Source organism: Platalea leucorodia (genome assembly GCF_965183815.1).
Source record: "Platalea leucorodia genome assembly, chromosome: 4".
In the NCBI taxonomy this organism is placed as follows: domain Eukaryota; kingdom Metazoa; phylum Chordata; class Aves; order Pelecaniformes; family Threskiornithidae; genus Platalea; species Platalea leucorodia.
In genome coordinates this window covers 49,289,782-49,307,820 of record NC_138826.1, presented here as the reverse complement: position 1 = coordinate 49,307,820, position 18,039 = coordinate 49,289,782, and the positions used below count along the sequence as shown (strand labels likewise).

The window sequence follows — 18,039 nt, the reverse complement described above, 5'->3', positions numbered from 1 at the left end:
CCTGTGCTGCACCCCCACACCCTCGGCACAGCTTGCATTGTGTGTTACTGGTTAACGGACATCGCTGAACTTGCCACTCTCCAGCCACAGCTTTTCCAACCGCTCAGTGCAGCCTACAAGAGACCCAAACAGATGGTTGAGCCTGGAAAATTGCTTTGCTGGCAACTTTCAAAATGTTTTGCCCTTTTTCTCCCAAAAGAGGACAAAGCCAAAGTGAGACACAGGCTTTATGACTTCCAAAGTGCTCTGACCATGGAAACAGCATGCCGACTTCAAAGTAGATAGCATGTGTCCAGGTGAGGTTGTATTGTGCACATTGCCTCTACATGCAAGTCCTTCTCATCTTTCCTGTTCTCTTTCATCCCCAGTTCAAGGTGTGAAGCCTAACCTACACACAGCAATTAGTGGATCATGGCCCAGCAAGAGAAAACAGACGAAACCTCTGCCTCTGCCCAGGCTGTTGATCTCCTCTGCAGCAACGAAGATCATAAAACACAAGACAAAGCTCTGAGCCCAGAGGTAAGTTACTCTCAGTCGAAAGGATCTGTCTGGGGAAAAAAACTTTCAGAGATTAGACTAATCCAGAGTCTGATGACCTTTAGGTCATAGTGCAAGGACTTCCTCTTTGATACATCTTTTACAACATAACCAGAGTGACATTAACAACAATAACCTGACCCCATCCCTCCCCTCAGAAGCACCTACCCTGGGCAGAGCTCCCAGAGACAGAGAGGGGAGAAGAACAAAAGACTCCAGGAAGTCTACTAGGGATGTGCCAATCTAATTATTATGGGCGGTGCTCAGATACTGTGATGAGAGGTGCCAATAAAAGAAAACAACCAAAAACTGTAAAGCTAGATGATGTACCCTTTAGGCCATGGGAGTGGAGAAAAAGGAATTTACTATGAATCAGATGAAGCCATATTTATCTGCACTCCCACCCTTGGCCCTTTTGATAGCATCCAAGTCCACTGGATTTGAAGCTACCCTGACAGACTTAGCTGCAGCCCACAGCACTAGGGAATAGATTTAAGCCCTGTCCTTTGCTCCTTGCTCACTGTGCTGTACAGCAGTGTTGTTCTCCATCCAGCAAAATCCTCCTCTCCTTTAAGGCTCAGCACAACAGGTCTGATTCAGAAATATTCCCCTTCCTCTTCATTTGCCTTGAATTTCTCACCCTGAGTCATCGCACTACAACATAACTTTAATGTGGAAAGTTTTGTGGGTACGTTTTGTTTTCTTTCAAGTTCAGAAAAGAAAAGGTACAACCAGAGGGGGAAAAAAAAGTGTCTCATGGTTGAGAGGACTCTTTTAACCAAGGAGTCACATGGCTCCCTGGCGAGCAGCCAAAGGAGTCATGAGAGATGCTGCCATTCCCCTCAGCACTCCCTTAACCATGTCCTGCCTGCTACCCAGCCTGCAACCGGCCACCTCGCACCTCAAGGCCAGCAGATCTCCTCGGCCAAGCCTTGCTTGGCTGTGCCCATGGGTGGCTGGCTGGCTCCCGTGGAAAGGAGAGGCACTGTCAGAAACGATGCGATGCTCGTGACTTTGGTAAGTGGCGCTTTCCCCCTGCCCTTTCCCTGAGGTCGCACTGGACATGGTGGTGAAGCAGGCGATAGCGATGCCATGTTTCAGCTGAAACGCAATCACGCCATCTCCACTGCTTGTGGTCAGAAAAGAATCACTGGAGGTAATGACGTGGCACTTATGCCACATTTTCTGTTCTCAAAGTGCTGCGGCAGCTTTCGCTCTCCTGCCCCTCCCCTACCTCCAAGCCGTGCCAGCGTTGTTATTGCCCTATTAAAGCTGTGGGAAAACGAGGCAGGCAGAAGTCAGGATACTGCTATCCAGCATCTCGGGCATCAGTCCAGTCTCGGACCTTGCCTGTCTTCACCGCAGTGCAAAACCCACCATGGAAAAGTGTAATCTTTAGAGGGGTTATCCCGCTGCTCTGGCCAGGGTCCAGATCAATGAGAGATGCACTTGGGCTTTCTCAGATGCTTTCTTGCATTGCTGCTGGGGATGTTGGGACCAATGCTGGTCCTGCATGTCCATACAGCTCTGCTGGGTGCTCCATAGCAGCTGCTGCATTCCACCCCAGCAGTGAGTGAAATGATCCTTGCCCAGTTCACTTGAATGCTGGGAGGATTAACTCACTTACGATCCTTGAATGAAAGAAACTATTATTAAATAGCAGTCACATTTCATAATTATGTCTCACTTCAGCCAGATTAGGAGGGTGGATATGATATCCAGTCCCAGTACTGCAGCACTTAAACAATTTTCAATTAAATACACCTCAAATTGTTTTCCAGGCCCTACTTGCAGGCAGACAGTGGTTTATATCTTTACAGCTTATGCTTAGTTCCAGCTTTGAAAGCTGGGCTGCCCCACAATGCCTTGCACATAACGAGCAAATGCCACAGTGCTTTTGAAATGCTTCTCCCCTCAAAAAATAAATAAGGTTTTGTTTTTATGTCAGCTCTTACTGGCACCAGAGGCCATAATGATTCTTTCAATAGCCCATAGAACTGATTTTGGGTTTTGTCTGACATGGCCTCCTATTAATATTGCCTTTGCTGTATGTTCTTGGGAAATATGGCCACATTCCCTTTAAATTGCGTAATATGGCAGGCTGTGCCAAGGCTGTACTCGAATGGATACTGGAAGAACAGGGCCTGTGCTGACTTTCCATTTGGTTCTCCTCTCACTTGTACCAGAGTCACTCCGTTGACTGCGGCAGAGTTGCTCCTGCTTTACTAACTTGCTGAGCTGTGGACGTAACCCCAAGGGAGAGAAGCCTTGGGCCCTCAGGGCTGAAAAGGCAAGATATGAGAGCTTCCCAAAATGCTGCACGGATCTATAGTGATGGCCATCTAGAAGAAAATATTTTTTAATGCCTTTGTTGTGCATTCCAGGTACGTGCTGTGGAAGATATAACTCATCAGCATTATCTTTGCACCACAAATCTGCCAGTAAAGTCCCTGGAATTCATGCAGTTTTGAAAACTCTACTTCAAATAAAAAATTTGGGACATGCAGTACAGTGACCAGTGGACTTGGTGACTCTTCACAGGGGAAAATTCTTCTGCCACATTAAACATCTGAGGCTAGCTTTTGCCCTCATTTGCACACTTGCTATACCACTGGATGTCCGTTTTTTTTCTTATTACTTAGGAACTCGGGGTGAAATTTGACCTTGGACAAAGAGCTGGAACAAAGACTATGTCACCATGATGATTAAGTGGGATTTTTGCATAAACGTGAATTTTATCCTTTGTGGGTTCCTGCCACGAGGGAAATCTGATCCACAAGCATAGGCTAAAAAGAAAATAAATGTTCAAAACTGTAACTGCAACGTGGGTACAAACTGTCTGCACTATTAAAATTATTGCCAGAAAAAGATACAATAACTCTCTAATTTAGCCTGTCTTCAGATTTTCTAAAGAAGGTATGATTTGCTGTAAAATAATTAATAGGTGATAATCATCTTGCTGTCAGATCCTGGTGGAAGAAAGATTTTTTTATGATGAGAGCAACTATTTGGCCTTGACTATCTTAACTTTAGAAAAGCTGCCTATACTTCTTTAGAACTAAACGAGGCAGCTAACTTTCAGCTCCATCGAACTATCAAGAAAACTGCCTTTTAGAAAGAAAGCTCAAGAGGAAAGCATGGAAAAGACAACTCAGTGCTTTATCTAAAGGTTTGTCCTAACAACATTTAGGCAGTAACAGAAGAGAGAAGTCACGGAAATATATTGCATATGGACAGAAAAACCTACAGAGAAAATACTTTAAGTCTCTAGAATTTCTTCACATATGCTCTCGTTGAAGTATGTGCAATGCTCCTCATGCATGTGTTGTAGCAAAAGTAAATACGTAGGAGCTGTCTTGACAAGAAGTAGCCAGCAAGTCCTATGCAGCTCTCCACAATGGAGAGAAAAATGTATTATTTTACCTTTGGGGGAGGATTGAAGGGAGAGTAAAAGAGAAGGAGAGGGTGCTAATAACCCATAAAGGACTGAAAGACAGTCTCCAGGAACCTGCCTTCCTTGGCTTCTCTTCCAGAGCACTCCTGTGCCTGAGCTTTTGGCCTTTCTTAGCCTCCCAAGTAATTCTGGGCTTGTAAACCTGAAGCTTTCGGTGACAAGGTTGTTCAGCTCATTGCCAGGGTATTCACATGTGCATGGCACAATCCCAGAACCCAGAAGTCTTGGAGATTTTGCTTTCATGCGTAGATATTTTGGTCATGGTTCTCATGACTAGAGGCCTGGCTGGTTCTCATACAACTCTTCCATGTAGAGCGCTGCTGTAATACTATGTAAGGTATATACCTGGGGCAGGTTGGGGTAATGCTATACAGGAGGGCAGCAAAGCATCAAGGAGAAAAGAGCAAAAATAATGAGAAGAATCAAGCAAGACAGGTGAACCTGGAGTTGCAAAAAGCCATCTGTCAGGTAGGTAGCGGGCAGAGGTGTTTTGCCAGCATGCATGAAAGACACCAGTGAGAGTCCACTGAGGGTAAAACAATATGCAAAGGCTACGGGCTGAAGAAATCAGGCTTGCAACATTAACCAGTTCTGTAACGCATGGTGTCAACATGTCTGCAGAACTCCTTTGATTTATAGCTGGTCCCAGCCTTCTGATGCTTGTGGTAACTTGGGAGGACTAGAGGATTACACTGTATTTTGGGGGTTAGGAATCTCCCTGACAGTATTTCAGTCCAAATTACGCAGTCCCACTTGGCACTGTTCTAGCTTTAGCGTGCCATATTGCCAGGTACGCACAGTGCATTTTTTCCATTGCATAAAATGTGTTTGTCAGTCTAACTGCATAATTGCAGCTCGCTTTGTTTAGCTATTTAACACCTCCTTTAAAAGATTGTCTTCTGAGGGATTAGCCTTGTTCTTTATTTAATATGCGAGCACATCTGCATGCAATCTTACCTACTCATCTGAATATTTCGTATTGCTTTATACCCACTTGTTATATTATGGTAGTAATGCAGCACATGTAATAATTCCATGCTGTCATCCTACAAATTCTGGATGCTGCCACCCTTCCTTGTAATTACTTAAGTCATTACTTTTTTTCAATTTTAAGGCATGCTAGACATCTAATTCTCAGAACCTGCTTGCCAAAAAGGATTGAGAGAGGTGCCTACATCCAAATGCATTTGGATTCAAGGATATTCAGAACTTGGGTGCTTGGCCTAGACCATAGCAGGGACAGGGGTGGCCAGTGACGGATTTACCAAAGCTCCGCAGTTTTAGACAGGGAATTTTAGTCTGGGTCTATCAGAGAAATGGTGGACTTTATCTTCTAGAGCTACCAAGAAGTCATATCACAATCACTCTCCCATCTTTGTGTGGCAGCTTCAGTCCATGGAAATAGCCTGTATCAGGCAGGTAAGCCAAGCTCACAGTGATTATGGCAGCCCAGCATGCAAATATTCTTTATCTTTCTTGTTTCTCCTGAGCAAAAGCAGAAACAAGAGCTTTAAGTGATCCTGAAAACAGTCGATAAACTTTGGAGGTTCACCTGTTCTGTCTCTAAGCCAACACATCTCTGGGGGACGGTAAAGTTGAAGTACTCTTCCAAATCCTCTTATAGATGACTATTATTACAGCACCATGTAAAAGGAGTATCTAAGGATCTCAACAGAGCTCTCCTTGGGCACAGGATACTGCACAAATAGAGGCTGAGAGAGTGAGCTTGCCCTAAAGAGTGCAGAGTCTCAGTTATAGGATGAATAAGGTGCAAAAGCAGGGAAATGACAGATTTACACCACAGTCCGGTGACTGAGCCAGAGACAATCCTGCTCCCATAACCACCAGTTTTATCACAGAGGTCGATATGGCCCTGATCTAACCGGGATGGGAAGACTGGGCTGGATTGCGTAGCCCTGATGGTATCAGCTAACGTGGGATCTTCAGTCACTCTGGTTAATATTAATGGGGAAGCCATGCCCACAGAAGGGTCTGCACCAGAGAGCAGGCTGGCCGTTCTCTGCTTGCGTAGCTCCCTCCCGCACTGCACAGACTAAGAGACAAGCTTCAGAGACTGTCTCCAGCAGTCGTAATCTTTGGGGATTAAGCATGAGTGCTTTCCTGTAGGCATACGAAAAATATGTGTTCCTTCTAACCCACTTCCCACGAGTGTGGAGAAGCCCTGTTGTAAAGGATGTGGAGTTGTAAGGACATGGGAGCATCAGCAGAACAGATGCAAAACATGCAGAGGGTTTTTCTCCCTCTACATTTCCTAACCAACCAGCCAGTAATATCTACTAAATTATTTGCTGCATTATGGTGTTAGAATACATAGCCGCTTTGAAGATTTATGCTGCTATTACTACATACACACAGTCTCTCTTATGAGTTATTCCCAATCGCTTTATAGCAAATAAACTGAATTAACTCTGTCTATGTACCAGCAGATAATCCCCGAAATAAGCTTCTTAAGAACTGACTGTCATGTTGCTGGCGAATGCATCCAACCCTAAAGAAGATGAACAGTGAAAGGAGTACACAAGTGGGAAGTTAGACTAGCACCATCTTTAGAAGAAGCTAAATATGTGTATGCGTACAGGCACATGTGCACTCAAACATGCACTGCAAGAAACGCTGCCAGACAGTATTATATATAATCCTGGTTTTTAGACATTTATACTAATTACATCGATATTATTAAATGTCAATTTTATACTTTAAATATGTAATTGGATTACCAAAATACGTCCAGAGCATTAAAATGCATCAATCATCCTACTACCAGCTATTCTAGCTGCAGTCAGTGTTCTTTTTCAAAAAGTTGGACACTAATTGTTTCTGGTTATAAAAATGTTGACAGTGTCTCAGAGGGCCAAAGGTTAGTAGGCAAGCATGCCAAAGAAGATTACTTTATCAGACAGCATACTTACAATATAGAAATCAATTTTATAAAGGAGTTGGTTCTTTCAGCTAATTTTGGATGTAGGCTACTATGCCTTAACTTTCTTCCCAGCTACCGCATGCAGAACACCGAGGCCCCGGTGCCTTTTTCATTCTGAAAATGAAATTTCATTCCAACATTGCCTTTTTCATTCTGAAAATCCCATTTCATCACAATGGGGCTTTTGCTTTACAGCTTTTCTAGCAGAATAAAAGAGCTGCATCGTGTCCCCCCCTGCCCTGACTCACATGCAGCAAGAGAGACAGAGCACAGACGCCCTGCGCTCGGTTTGCCTGTCCACTACATATTGCCCCTGGTAGGTTCGTCTTTATCCCTGAAGGACCAGCAACTCCGAGGCCGAGGAGTTGTTCCCATAGCCAAAAGACGATAGAGATCTCGGGCAAAATTAACGTAACCATTGACAGTGCATGAGAGCTCACTAAATAGCAGCTTGGGAAGCATCCTCCCCTCCAGAGAGCGAGGGTAGCAGAAACAGACACCAGAAGATAATGCTCGAACAGGCTCTACTATGCTTTAATCTTCAAAAGCTACCATTAGTAAGCCAGAGAAGTATATTTACCCACAAGATAAACACCACAAGTTCGCTAGGCTACTATCCATTAAGCACTGAAATAACTCCTCTTTCTTTTAACTTTCCAACGGGAGCGAGGCGAAGCATCGCGGCGTGCCCGGCTCTCCCCGCCGCTGCTCCCCGCTTGCCGGGGGCGAAGGGGGGAGCAGGGCTGGGACGCAGCAAGCCCGGCCGGGGGCTGGGGCCGGGGGCGGCACGGAGGGAGAGCGGGGGGGGCCCGGGCAGCCTCTCCCCGCCGGCCCCGGGCGCGCTGCCCTCTCCCCGGGGAGGCAGCCGGCTCCGTCCCTCCGGGGTGATGGATGGAGGGAGCTGCGCGTTGGGCTGGGGCTCCGCTTTGTTGGGTTTCACCTCCTGATCCCTTTCCCTTCTGCTCTGCTGGACCGCAATAGCCAGCCCGGCTCCGGCTCCGCGGGTCCAGCGCGGAGTGACCCGCCGCGGAGGGGATGAACGGGGGGCGGCCCAGGGGAAGGCGAGGGAGCGACACTTCTCCGCAACAAATGCTCACTGTCGCGGGGCAGCGCTCAAAAGAGCCCCAAGCAGCTCGCTCTAAATAAAGCGGGCATTGCTTCCCTTGTATTTCCCCTCAGCAGTCGCCTTAGTATTATTATTATACTTCTATAGCTTTTGCTTTCGGACCTTATAATTATGTCACACAGCAAGGGAAACCGCTAGCATCCCAGCATCTGGTGTGCGGTTTAAAACTTTTGTTTCAAGATTTGAACTATTTATAGAAGGAAAACTTTGTAGGATAGTAATTTCCTACGGTTTTGAGAAAAATATGGCTACGCTTATATTAAAAGGATATAATTATTTATTTATTACGACTCCTTCCTCCTGTAAAAAAACCAAAAAGATAGCACTGCAATTTTTTTTACAAGCTATTGGTCACCTACCAGCAGACATACCCCGCCTGTGAACAGAAACAGGCAGCTCTGGCTATTTGGTTTAATCAATAGCATCCAACCGAATTAAACCTAACGTGCTTCCATAAATCAAGCGCCTTCAAAAATCGGTAGCCAAGGCATGTGCATTTCATTAAGAATTAAGAATGTAGAAATAGGCGTTTAGTTTCTTTTTATGGGTGTGTTTATTCCTACTTTTCTCCCATAGCGGTGGGTTATATTTTTCTATAGCCCACAGAAAATACACACACGCACACACGCAGAGGAACACACGCACACGTGCTTGTTTATGTGCATGTGCTCCCGTGCACGCAAACAGAGGGGGGAAAAAGGAGATAGAGAGATATAAATATCCACAGACTGTTCAGGGGTAGGAGCTCAAATTTTGCAGCCGCTGGGGTGCAAAAAGGTCTGAGCTCGGCACGGGGCTGGGAGCGAAGGGAACTCCGCAGCTGAGGGGAACGCGAGGCCGGGGACACCGAGGCGGGTGTTCCCCATCACCCACCAGAGCTCTCCCGAGCCGGGGTGAGCCCCTCTTGCCGCGGCCCCCGGGCAGCCTGGGCCCGACCCGCACCGCCCGCCGCGCTGCCCAGAGCTGCCCCGGGCCCGAGCCCCGAGCCCCGGCACGGAGGGGCGCGCCGTGCCGCGGGGCTGGGGGATGCTCAAGGGAGGGAGAAGGCTCCCGATTTTGAACCGGCCCCAGCGGCGGGGGTCCTGCCGCCCCCAGCGCCCTCCTCTCCCCGCCGCTGCCCCAGGGCGTGCTCAGCTCTCGCCCGGAGTGCGGGGGAGCAGAAGCCCTTGACAGCTCCCCGGCAGCCCCTCCGGGCTCCGGCCCCGGCCCCCCTCAGCACCGCGGCTGGCCGGCGCGGGGACCCCGGCCCGCCGGCCCCCTAAGGCGGCGCCCGGCGGGGACAGAGACCCGGCGGGGACAGAGACCCGGCGGGGACAGAGACCTGCCGGGGGACCTGCAGGAGCACGACGGCGGACGCTCTCTCCGCAGCCCGCACGGACTAAGCCCGGCCGCCACTTATCCACCGCAACGTTAGATACAGATATAGATATTAAAAAAAAAAAGAGACCGAAACTCCTTGCAGTCCCACCCACCGACTCTCATTTCCCCCACCCCTACCTCCACCCCCTTCCTCACAAGGAAAAGGTCCTGGAGCCAGCTCTAACGGCGGGACTGGAGATCCCTCCCGAGCCAAAGCAGCCGGCCAGCAAGCGCCTCCGCGGCCGGGGGGCTCTCCCCGGGGCCGCGGGGCCGGGCGCTCGCCGCCGGCTGCAGCAGCCCCCGCGCTCCTGGGTGTCTCCGCGCCAGAAACACGCTTCCCCCGGCGAGCGCGAAGCGATGCCCATCTCCGGTTTGGCAGGAGGAGGAGTCGGGGTCGGAGTCCCCAGGGGAGACGCCGGCCGCTCCGTGCCCCGTTGCCCCGCCGCCCTCCAAGGTGCGCCGCCCCCGCTGCGGGCACGCCGGGCCCCCGGCCCCGCCGGCGGGGCAGCCCCGGGAGTTACCTGGCGGTGTGCACCTTCCCCCGGGCCGGCTCCGAGCAGCAGCGCCGGCACCGCCGCCAGCACGGCACCTCCGCCGCCGCCACCGTCCTCCTCCTCCTCCTCCTCCTCACCACCGCGCACCGCAGGGAGCCGCCGCCCGTGCTGGCTTCTCCCGGCTCCCTCTGCTTGCTTTGCGCATTGCCCCTAGGTAGCTGCTAGCGGGGTCATTTCAAACAGTATTTTGAGAGAAAAAAAAAAAAAAATCTGGATCACTTACAGGTAACTCCCACTGGTAAGGATGAGGAAAATCTGAGGGTAATACACTGAGAGTAACACACTGCGAGATGAAAAAAGGATCATGGCTGAATCCCGTTTACACTCTTGGAGTTCGCTTCCTTGGTTATTCCTTTCTGGCCCCCCCTGGTCGTAATTCCCCACCCTTTTTGGTGTCAGCTGTGGCTTGAATCTGAGTTGGAATCCAGTCCCTTGGGCTTGGGGGGGCTTTGTCTGTTTGTTTGTTTGTTTGTTTGTATTGTTGTGTCTAGTATTCCCCTGGTGCTAATGCTGCTCCCTGTGCAGAGTATGTGCTGCTGCTGCTGCTCTCGCTGCTGCTGCTGCCTCTGGGCTCCTGCCTGTCATGTCTCAGTGGTTGGAAGTTGTTACAGTGGGTTCTCGTGTTGGAATGAGGATGGTTTAAGGGATTTGGATGGCAGAAAGTGCCTCTCTCTCTCTCTCTCTCCCCCTCTCTCTCTAACTCTCCTGAGACTCGGGGCTGCCATTGGGCAGTCAGTCACTGCAATCCGCCTACTTTTTTCTCTCCCTCTCCCTTTTTTTTTTTTTTTTTTTTTTTTAAAGGGGAGGATGACAATGGAGAGACACTGATCCAGCCCAGGCTGCGATGAATCCGTGCTCCCTGGCCGAGCCCTCTCCGTACGCCTGGCTCCGCAAGCGCTTCTCACCCGCTCCATGGGGCATTTTTAAAGCTCTCCCTCGGCGCTCGGCGGGCTCCCTGCCTCTGCCGTGGCACCCTTTCAGCTCGCCTGGGAGAGATCCTGAAGGAGCTGGCAGCTCCCAGCTCCACTCTCGGTTAATCGCTTTATTATGGGCGGCTGCCCCAGTTCCCCCGAAGGGCTCCGCCGTCCCTCCAGCCTCGGCAGGGGTTTGGCTCTTCTTGTCCCCGGTGTTGAAAATTAAGCTCCGGTTTCAGGGGGATCTTTCCAAAAAAGCGGGGGGGGGGGGGGGAAGCGTATATGTTGTCGTAGCCCGCCCGAGTGAGAAATAAAGACACGCACACTCGTAGCTTCCCGGTGAGAGGCGATTTGGGGTGCGAGAAGGGGAGGGAAAGGACTGGTGTGAAACAGCCGGTGCAGGGGGGCGAGCGGGGGGCGCAGCCCCTCGCCGGGGCGGCGGCGGCGTCTGCCGGCGGCTCCCGGCTCCCCGCACCTCCGGCCGCTCCCGCAGGAAGAGCTGGCGGCTCCTCTCTTCCCTCTCCCTCTCTCCTTCCCGAGAAGATGCCGGTCCGAAGAGGCGTTTCCCGGCAGGTTAGTTGCCTCTCCCCTGCCTTGCCCCCGAGCCGGGCGGCTCCTGCCCCTCGGCACCGCCGGGGCGAGGGGGTGCTCGACCCTTCCCCGCTCCGGCGGGCGGGAGCCCTTCGCCCGGTGCAGCCCCAGCCGTGCAGGAGGCAGCCGCTCGTCCTCTTTGCCTCGGTGGGCGCTTCTCCTTTTTTTTTTTTTTTTTTTTTTTCCGGGGGGGGGGGGGGGGGAAGCTTTAGTGTCGGGAGAGGTGGTGGAAAGACGTGCGCTGCTGATGCCGGGGTTAGGGTTTGAAAACGAACCCCGAAAGAGAAACGTGCACATGTTTAGCACAGATAATTTAACACAAATGCAGCCGAAATGAGCAAGAACTAGGCTCCGCAGTCTCCTCGGTCCGTAGCGTTTGTAAGTGTTCGTCTGGGGTTAATTGCCTAATGACTGCAGGAGTTTTCTTGGCCAAGAGCTCTTCCAAGCACCCTGGGAACACCTCCTCCAGTTAACCAGTCCCGGCACATGGGTGCAGCGCTCTCCGCGACACAACGAAATATTCCTGCAGATGGAATGGGAATTGCGGAATTGGTGTAAAAACGCTGTCCGCCGCCCCATGTGCGATAAAAATCTTCTCGGGGTTTGGTTTCATTTAACCACTTTCATCTCCAAGTTCAGTGCAGGCGCTGGGACAGTCGCCGTCCTTTCGAGAAACGCTAATCTCGATTAACAAGAGAGAGAAGCTTAAGCCTTTCAACGATTATTTACATCCCAGAACCGTCTTATTTATAATTCTTTAAGATTCTAAAATCGTCGTATTTATACTTCTGTAAGTGTGCGTGTGTGCCTGTGTGTGTATATATATAGGTAGACATATAGATGTGTATCTCCTATACCGCCCGTTCCCCTCAGGCACGCAGGCTGTGGTTGGGGCAGCTGTGCTGAACGTGAACTGGGAGAACGGGTAGCGACTTTTGATGTTTTATTTCTAGCATTTGTTCGGCTTCGGATATATTTTTAAACGTGCATCTGCTTTTAAAGATGTGCCTGGGGGAAAGAAGAAGAAAATTGTAAAAATGAAAAGTAAAGGCTGGCGCTGGAAAACTTCGAACTGGTGCTGGCAGAGTTTGACCCGGTCCAGCTGGAACGAAGGCGGTTTACCAATCTCCGCAATTTTCGGATCGAAGCTGGTTTTATCCACAGCTTAGCTGTGTAGGGGGAGGAAAGTTGTATAAAAGAAACCAAAACGTGCCGTTTCTTTTCGGGGAGTTAAATTTTATTCTAAAACCACGGGCCGGTTATTACGTCGGAAAATTAATAATGACGATGATAAGAATAACCTGCTAAATTCCATCCAAATGGTTTCTACACCTATGTCAGCCGGGAGTAGGGAGAAGTGCACTTGTTTTGTTGATTGAAGCCGAAGATGTTCCCTTCAATAAAATGATGTGGCACTGGAGGCAAGGTTGCTCTCGGTAACACCTAATATGGGCATTTCAGCATCTGTCGTTCCCTCTTCCACGAACACGTGTATTTCGCACAAAACAGGGGCAGAGCGGCGCTGAAATGGTTGCCGACACCATCCTCGGGCAGATGAAGCAGACCGGGCACGAATAAAGTATTTCTTTTTTTTTTTTTTTTCTTTTATCTCTCTGTTCCCAGCTGCGGTTTCTTTCTTCCCCCAGACCTGCGGAGTGTCCGGGAGGAGAGCACGTCGGGAGCCGGTAAGAGCTGCGGAGGTACGCCCGGTAGGCAACACGCCGCACTCCTCTCTGGTCGGAACCGGGTATTTCTTGTGGCTCACCGAGCTGCAAGCCGAGCGCCAGGGGCAAGAAGCCGGGGGCAACGATGAGCCGCTCGAAACGAGCGGATGCCTCCTTGGCGGGGAGGGCGCGGCGCGGCGGCGGCGGCACAAGGGAGGGCGCCGGTGGAGGGGCCGGGGCGGGCGTCGCCCCGCCGGGGGGACGGTGCCAGGCAGCCCCGCTGCCGCTGCCGCAGCCGCTCGGCCCGGGGCTCCGAGGGCGAGTCCCGCGGGTCTCCGCCCGGGGGCTCCCGGCGCTGCCACGCCGTGCCCGCCGTCGAGGCTCCGGGCCGGGCAGCCCCGGGGGCGGGCGAGGGGAGCGGGATTTCGTTGGCGTTTGCTGCGAGCGCCGCAAAGCCAAGGCGAGCTTCGCCCTCGGGGCAGGGAGCGGGGTCGGCCGGCCCGTTCCCCGCCGCAGGGTCGGCGGGAGCCCCGGGAGGGAGCGGCGTGCTCCGGCCTCCCCAGGATGGGCCGGGGTCGGCGCCCGCAGCCCTGTGCGCCCCCAGCTCCCCCCGGCTTTGCCGCAGGGGCACGGAGGGAGCGTCCCCGCCGCCCCCCGAAGGGGTGCAGGCGCCTTTCGTCGCTGCCTTGGGCAGCGCCAGCTCCCAGCGCCTGCGTCCCCCGCGCCGCACCGTGACCTCCGCCCCGCGGGAGGGGGGGTCCTCTGCCCTCCCCTGGGCGCTGCCCGGCTGCCCCCCTTCTTTCCCTCCAGAAAAAATAAAGAGGAAAAGGGTGGGTTTTGGCCCCAGAGCCCTGATCCGGGCACTGCCCGCGGCTCCGTCTTGCCGAAGGTCACATCCCTCATCCCCAGAGCATCCGCTGGGATTTGCATCTGTGGTACAGCTGTGATTTCTAACTTCCGACGTATCTATTAATTAAACTGGAGCCGAGTGTTCTGCGATCTTCGCAGGAAATATTCCTGTTTCAATCCTGCTGCTAGCCGGGCTCAATATTTGATGTGATCTATTTTCGCGAGGGGCTGCGTGGAGTCAGCAGGGCTGCAGACTCGCTGCGCTTCGCTGCCTGGGCGGAAACGTCATCGACAGAAATATCAAGGGATGCCTCACCTCACGCCTCTGCCTCCAGCAAACTCGGGGATAGGAAACAGAAATGGGAACGACGGGAATTCCCTGAGAGGGAGGGCTACCTGAGCGGGATCTTGCTCTCTCCTCCCAGCTGGACATAGCGGTTTCTTTAGGGTACCCTGCCATGTCACCCCTCGGGGCACCCCCGCCCCGTCCAACAGCTGGGTGAATACTTATGTACTGAGTTATTGTCTCTCCCCTCGGTCTCATGGTTGCCACTGAAAGTGGAGCTTTTAGCACGTTTTATTAAGACATGAACACGTGCTCCGTAGCGAAGGGGGAAAAAAAAAAAAAGCGCCTGCCAAGTCTAACCTCTTTGCTATCGCTGACAAAATGGCTCTCTCCTTCACGCTGCAAAATAAACCTAATGCACTGGAAGACAAACCACGTTTTATCTCACTTCATCTCCCCCCCCTTTTCTATGCAGGGCTCACTAGAAAAGGTATCATTACACTCAAAGGATATGGTTTCAACAAAATGGTAGTTCCAGTGGCTGATGAAAGAGGCAATAATTGCATCCCACATGCCTAGCCTAGAAGTAGCCCTGGATTTCAGAGCAAATTTCTCTCCTATTGTTCAGAGAAAGTGAAGTATCCTCATCGCCTCACAGGCACGGTGATGGATCTGATGGGGCTTCTGTCAGGGCTTTTACTGTTCCTGCTGTCCACTCGGTTTTACTCCCAGACTCAGCCCAATAGCGTTCTTGTGATTTTTGCTCTGAATCCCCTTCTAAAACAGCCACAATCAATTTCGAAAAGAGATCTGCCTTCCAGACTGTAACGTGTGCCCAATCTTCTGTTCCCTTTAAAAATAAAACCGCAGTGAAAGCGAATAGCAATATCATTACCCTTATTTTGCAAAGCATTTTCTTTGAGCTCGCCTGTCTCTCTGTGAGGGATGTGTTGTACGAAGTCCTCCAGCTATCGAAGTAGATGGGGTGCCCCCGTCATCGCTTCATTTATGGATACACAGCCTCACCAAATTCACTTCTCAACCAAACCCCTGTCAATCTGAGCCTGGAGGACGACGGAGCCCATCGCTGCCGACCACAGCTGCCACAAAGGGCGGCGCAGGTATGCGGCAGGTTAGAGGACGGAACCCCCCCTGTCTCCAGCAGGCAGGGGTTGGGGCTACCCCCGGCCGTGTGCGCCGGCCAGGGCAGGGGTGGACGCGGGCTCCTCGCCGGGACCGGGCAGGGGGCAGCGCGGAGGGCGCCTTCCGCGCCCCCTCCGCGTCCGCGCATCCTCCGCGGGTCGCCTGCGGGACAGCGCCGTGCTCCGCCGGCCCCCGCGGCGGCACCTGTGGCTGTGGGGGCGGGCGGAGAGCCCTGCCAGAAATAAATAAATAAGCAAAGACGCAGAGGGATGCAATCCGGCTGGTGCCCGCCGAGCAACCTGCAGGGGACCCTCCGTGGCTTTCCCCTGCAGCCCTGCCCTCGCTGCCCGCAGCGGGGGAGGGAGCGGGCAGCGGGAGCTCCCGGCGGGGGGCACCGACCCTGCCTGGGCAGCGCCGCTTCCCTTCTCACCCCCGAGGGGCCTGATTTACACCCCCATCCCCCCCCGGTGTAACCTTAACCCTCACTCCTGGCGCGCTCCCTCTTGCCCACTCCCCCCCTTCCCCCGCCGGCCCCCTCCCGCCCGGGCTGCTGACAGCGGGGACGGGGCTGTCCGGGCCGCGCATCGCGCCCGGAGCAGCGCCCGGAGGGGCGGGCGGGCTGCGCGGCCCCAGCAGGTCCCGGCGGGCGGGCGGGCAGGGCCGGGCAGCTCCCCGCCGGCCGCCGCGCCGCTGCCCGCCCGCTGCGGGCCGGGCCGGGCTGGGCCGGGCCGGGGTGCTGCGCCCCGCCGCGCCCCGCCGCGCTGCCGGCCGGCCCGGCCCGCCGGGGAGCTGCCCCGCTCTCCCGCCTGTGGGGGCTGCCCTGTGGCTCTCCCCGCTCCCCCCCGTATTGATTTCAAGGCAGAAAGCGAGGGGTTTCGGATTGAAACTCACCTTACGCATTCTAGATCGTTTAAAAAAAATCCCGCAGCTATGCAAAAGACAGGATCTTTAAAGAGTTTGTAGCTCGACAGGTAAGGACTCGGCTGGGGCTCAGGAATGTGGAAATTCAACTCAAGTCAGCCTACTGCGACGAGCAATATTAATAAGGGCATACAGGTACGGGGGGAGAGGCAGAGAGGGAGAAACTTGGCAACTAAAATAACAGAGCGATCTCGATCGCGGTGATCAAATACCGAGGAGCAAAGAGCGGGCTCCCCGGGAGCCCCCGCTGCCGGCCGGCCTGCGGGGCCCCGAGCCCGGCCCGCCGCCGGAGCCCCCACGCCTTCCCGGGCGCTTCAGCGCCGAGGCAGCCGGACCAGTTGTCAAGTTAATTTCAACACGTCCGTGTGATGGATAGAAACGCAAATTGTGTCTAGGCCTGCATAAAACAAATCCCCGAGTGCAGGTTCAGAGCAGGGATTCCCCTCCTCCCGCCCCTTTCGCCTTTTTAATACTTAAGCTCGGCTCTATTGTCCCAGCAGCAGCGGCTGAGTTAACTCTGTCAGGCCGCTTTTTTTTTTTTTTTTTTCCCCCCTTTCTGAGGGTACTGTACGCCAGAGATAATATTTAAGTTCGCTTAAGCAGTACAAAATAAAAGGATCCGTCAGCACCCGCGACCGGTTCCCTGCAGGCCGGGCGCTGGGCGGCCCCGCAGCCGGGCATCGCCCGCCGCGCTGCCCCGGGGCCGGGCAGGACCGCGGGCCTGCGCCGGGGGCTGCCGCCGCCCGGGCACCCGGGGAGGCGGGGAGGCAGAGCAGTAATCACCTCTTTTGCTTTTTTTTTTTTTTTTTCTTTGCAACATTTTGTTCACAACTCTGTAATAGCGTGACCCAAAAGCCAAGGAGATTTGTCGTGCACAAGGACTTACCCTAATTTGACATAGATGACTCCAAAGCATAGAAACACGTAGAAAATCCACTTCCGAAAGTTTCTGTGCATGATCTAGAGAATGGACTGAGCCATAAAAATTGCACAAAAAGTCGAACTGATCTTGTCGATTAAATCCCAGTCAAGAGCATTGCCGAAGCTACCCAGGAGCAAAGCCGGCCGAAACGTAAAAAATCAACACCGTGCAGATAAGCAGCTCTTCCCAGAGCCATGGTGACCGAAACCGGCTCCGATATTAAAGCTAAAGAGGGAGGGAAAAATAGAAAGAGCTGCTCAAAACGGTAAAACAAAAAGCCAAGACAGACAGTCTGAGGGAGAAAATGAGCAAGCACTGATCTTGATCAACTGCCTCATAGAGCCCTGAAGTTCAATGTGTTTTTACTTGTTCTGACTTCCCCAGGTAACACTACGTATCTTGCAATCTATGGCTCCAGGTAGGAGGATCTCTCTCTCTCTCTCCCTCTCCCTCTCTCTCTCCCCTGCTCTTCCCCCCACCCCGTATGTGTCAGGATCTAATTCATATCTTATCTGTCTGTGTGCGTGTGCGTGTGCGAGCTATGCGTGTGTTTGTATTTCAGAAGGCATGTCCTTAAGCCGGGGTGTTGGGGAAAACACATGAAACCTATCCAATAAGGGAAGTAAAGGACTCGTCCTCTCAAACCGAAGCATTTTTTCATTTCCTCTAGTATGGTAATGCGGCTGGATTTGCAATCTCTTCGTAAAAGAGATTGTTACAACTTCTTTTTCTTTCACCCCCCCCCCTTCTTTCTAATCAAAAAGAGGCAGGCGTTAGC

The 18,039-nt window shown here is 52.7% G+C and overlaps 1 protein-coding gene across 2 annotated transcripts in view; it reads right to left on the bottom strand.

Annotated features, from left to right (window-relative positions):
- The window catches only part of WNT7B (Wnt family member 7B), a gene marked incomplete at both ends in the record, with an annotated part of 95,548 nt that extends 78,252 nt beyond the window's left edge, over positions 1–17,296 (bottom strand). The window contains one exon of one of the 2 annotated variants that reach the window (XM_082308416.1): positions 17,226–17,296. In XM_082308416.1, coding sequence (XP_082164542.1) covers positions 17,226–17,296 — 71 coding nt within the window. Of the gene's footprint in view, positions 1–10,194; positions 10,278–17,225 lie in introns of those variants that run through there. The other variant, XM_082308415.1, reaches the window with a different exon arrangement.
- Positions 17,297–18,039: the final 743 nt, after the last annotated feature.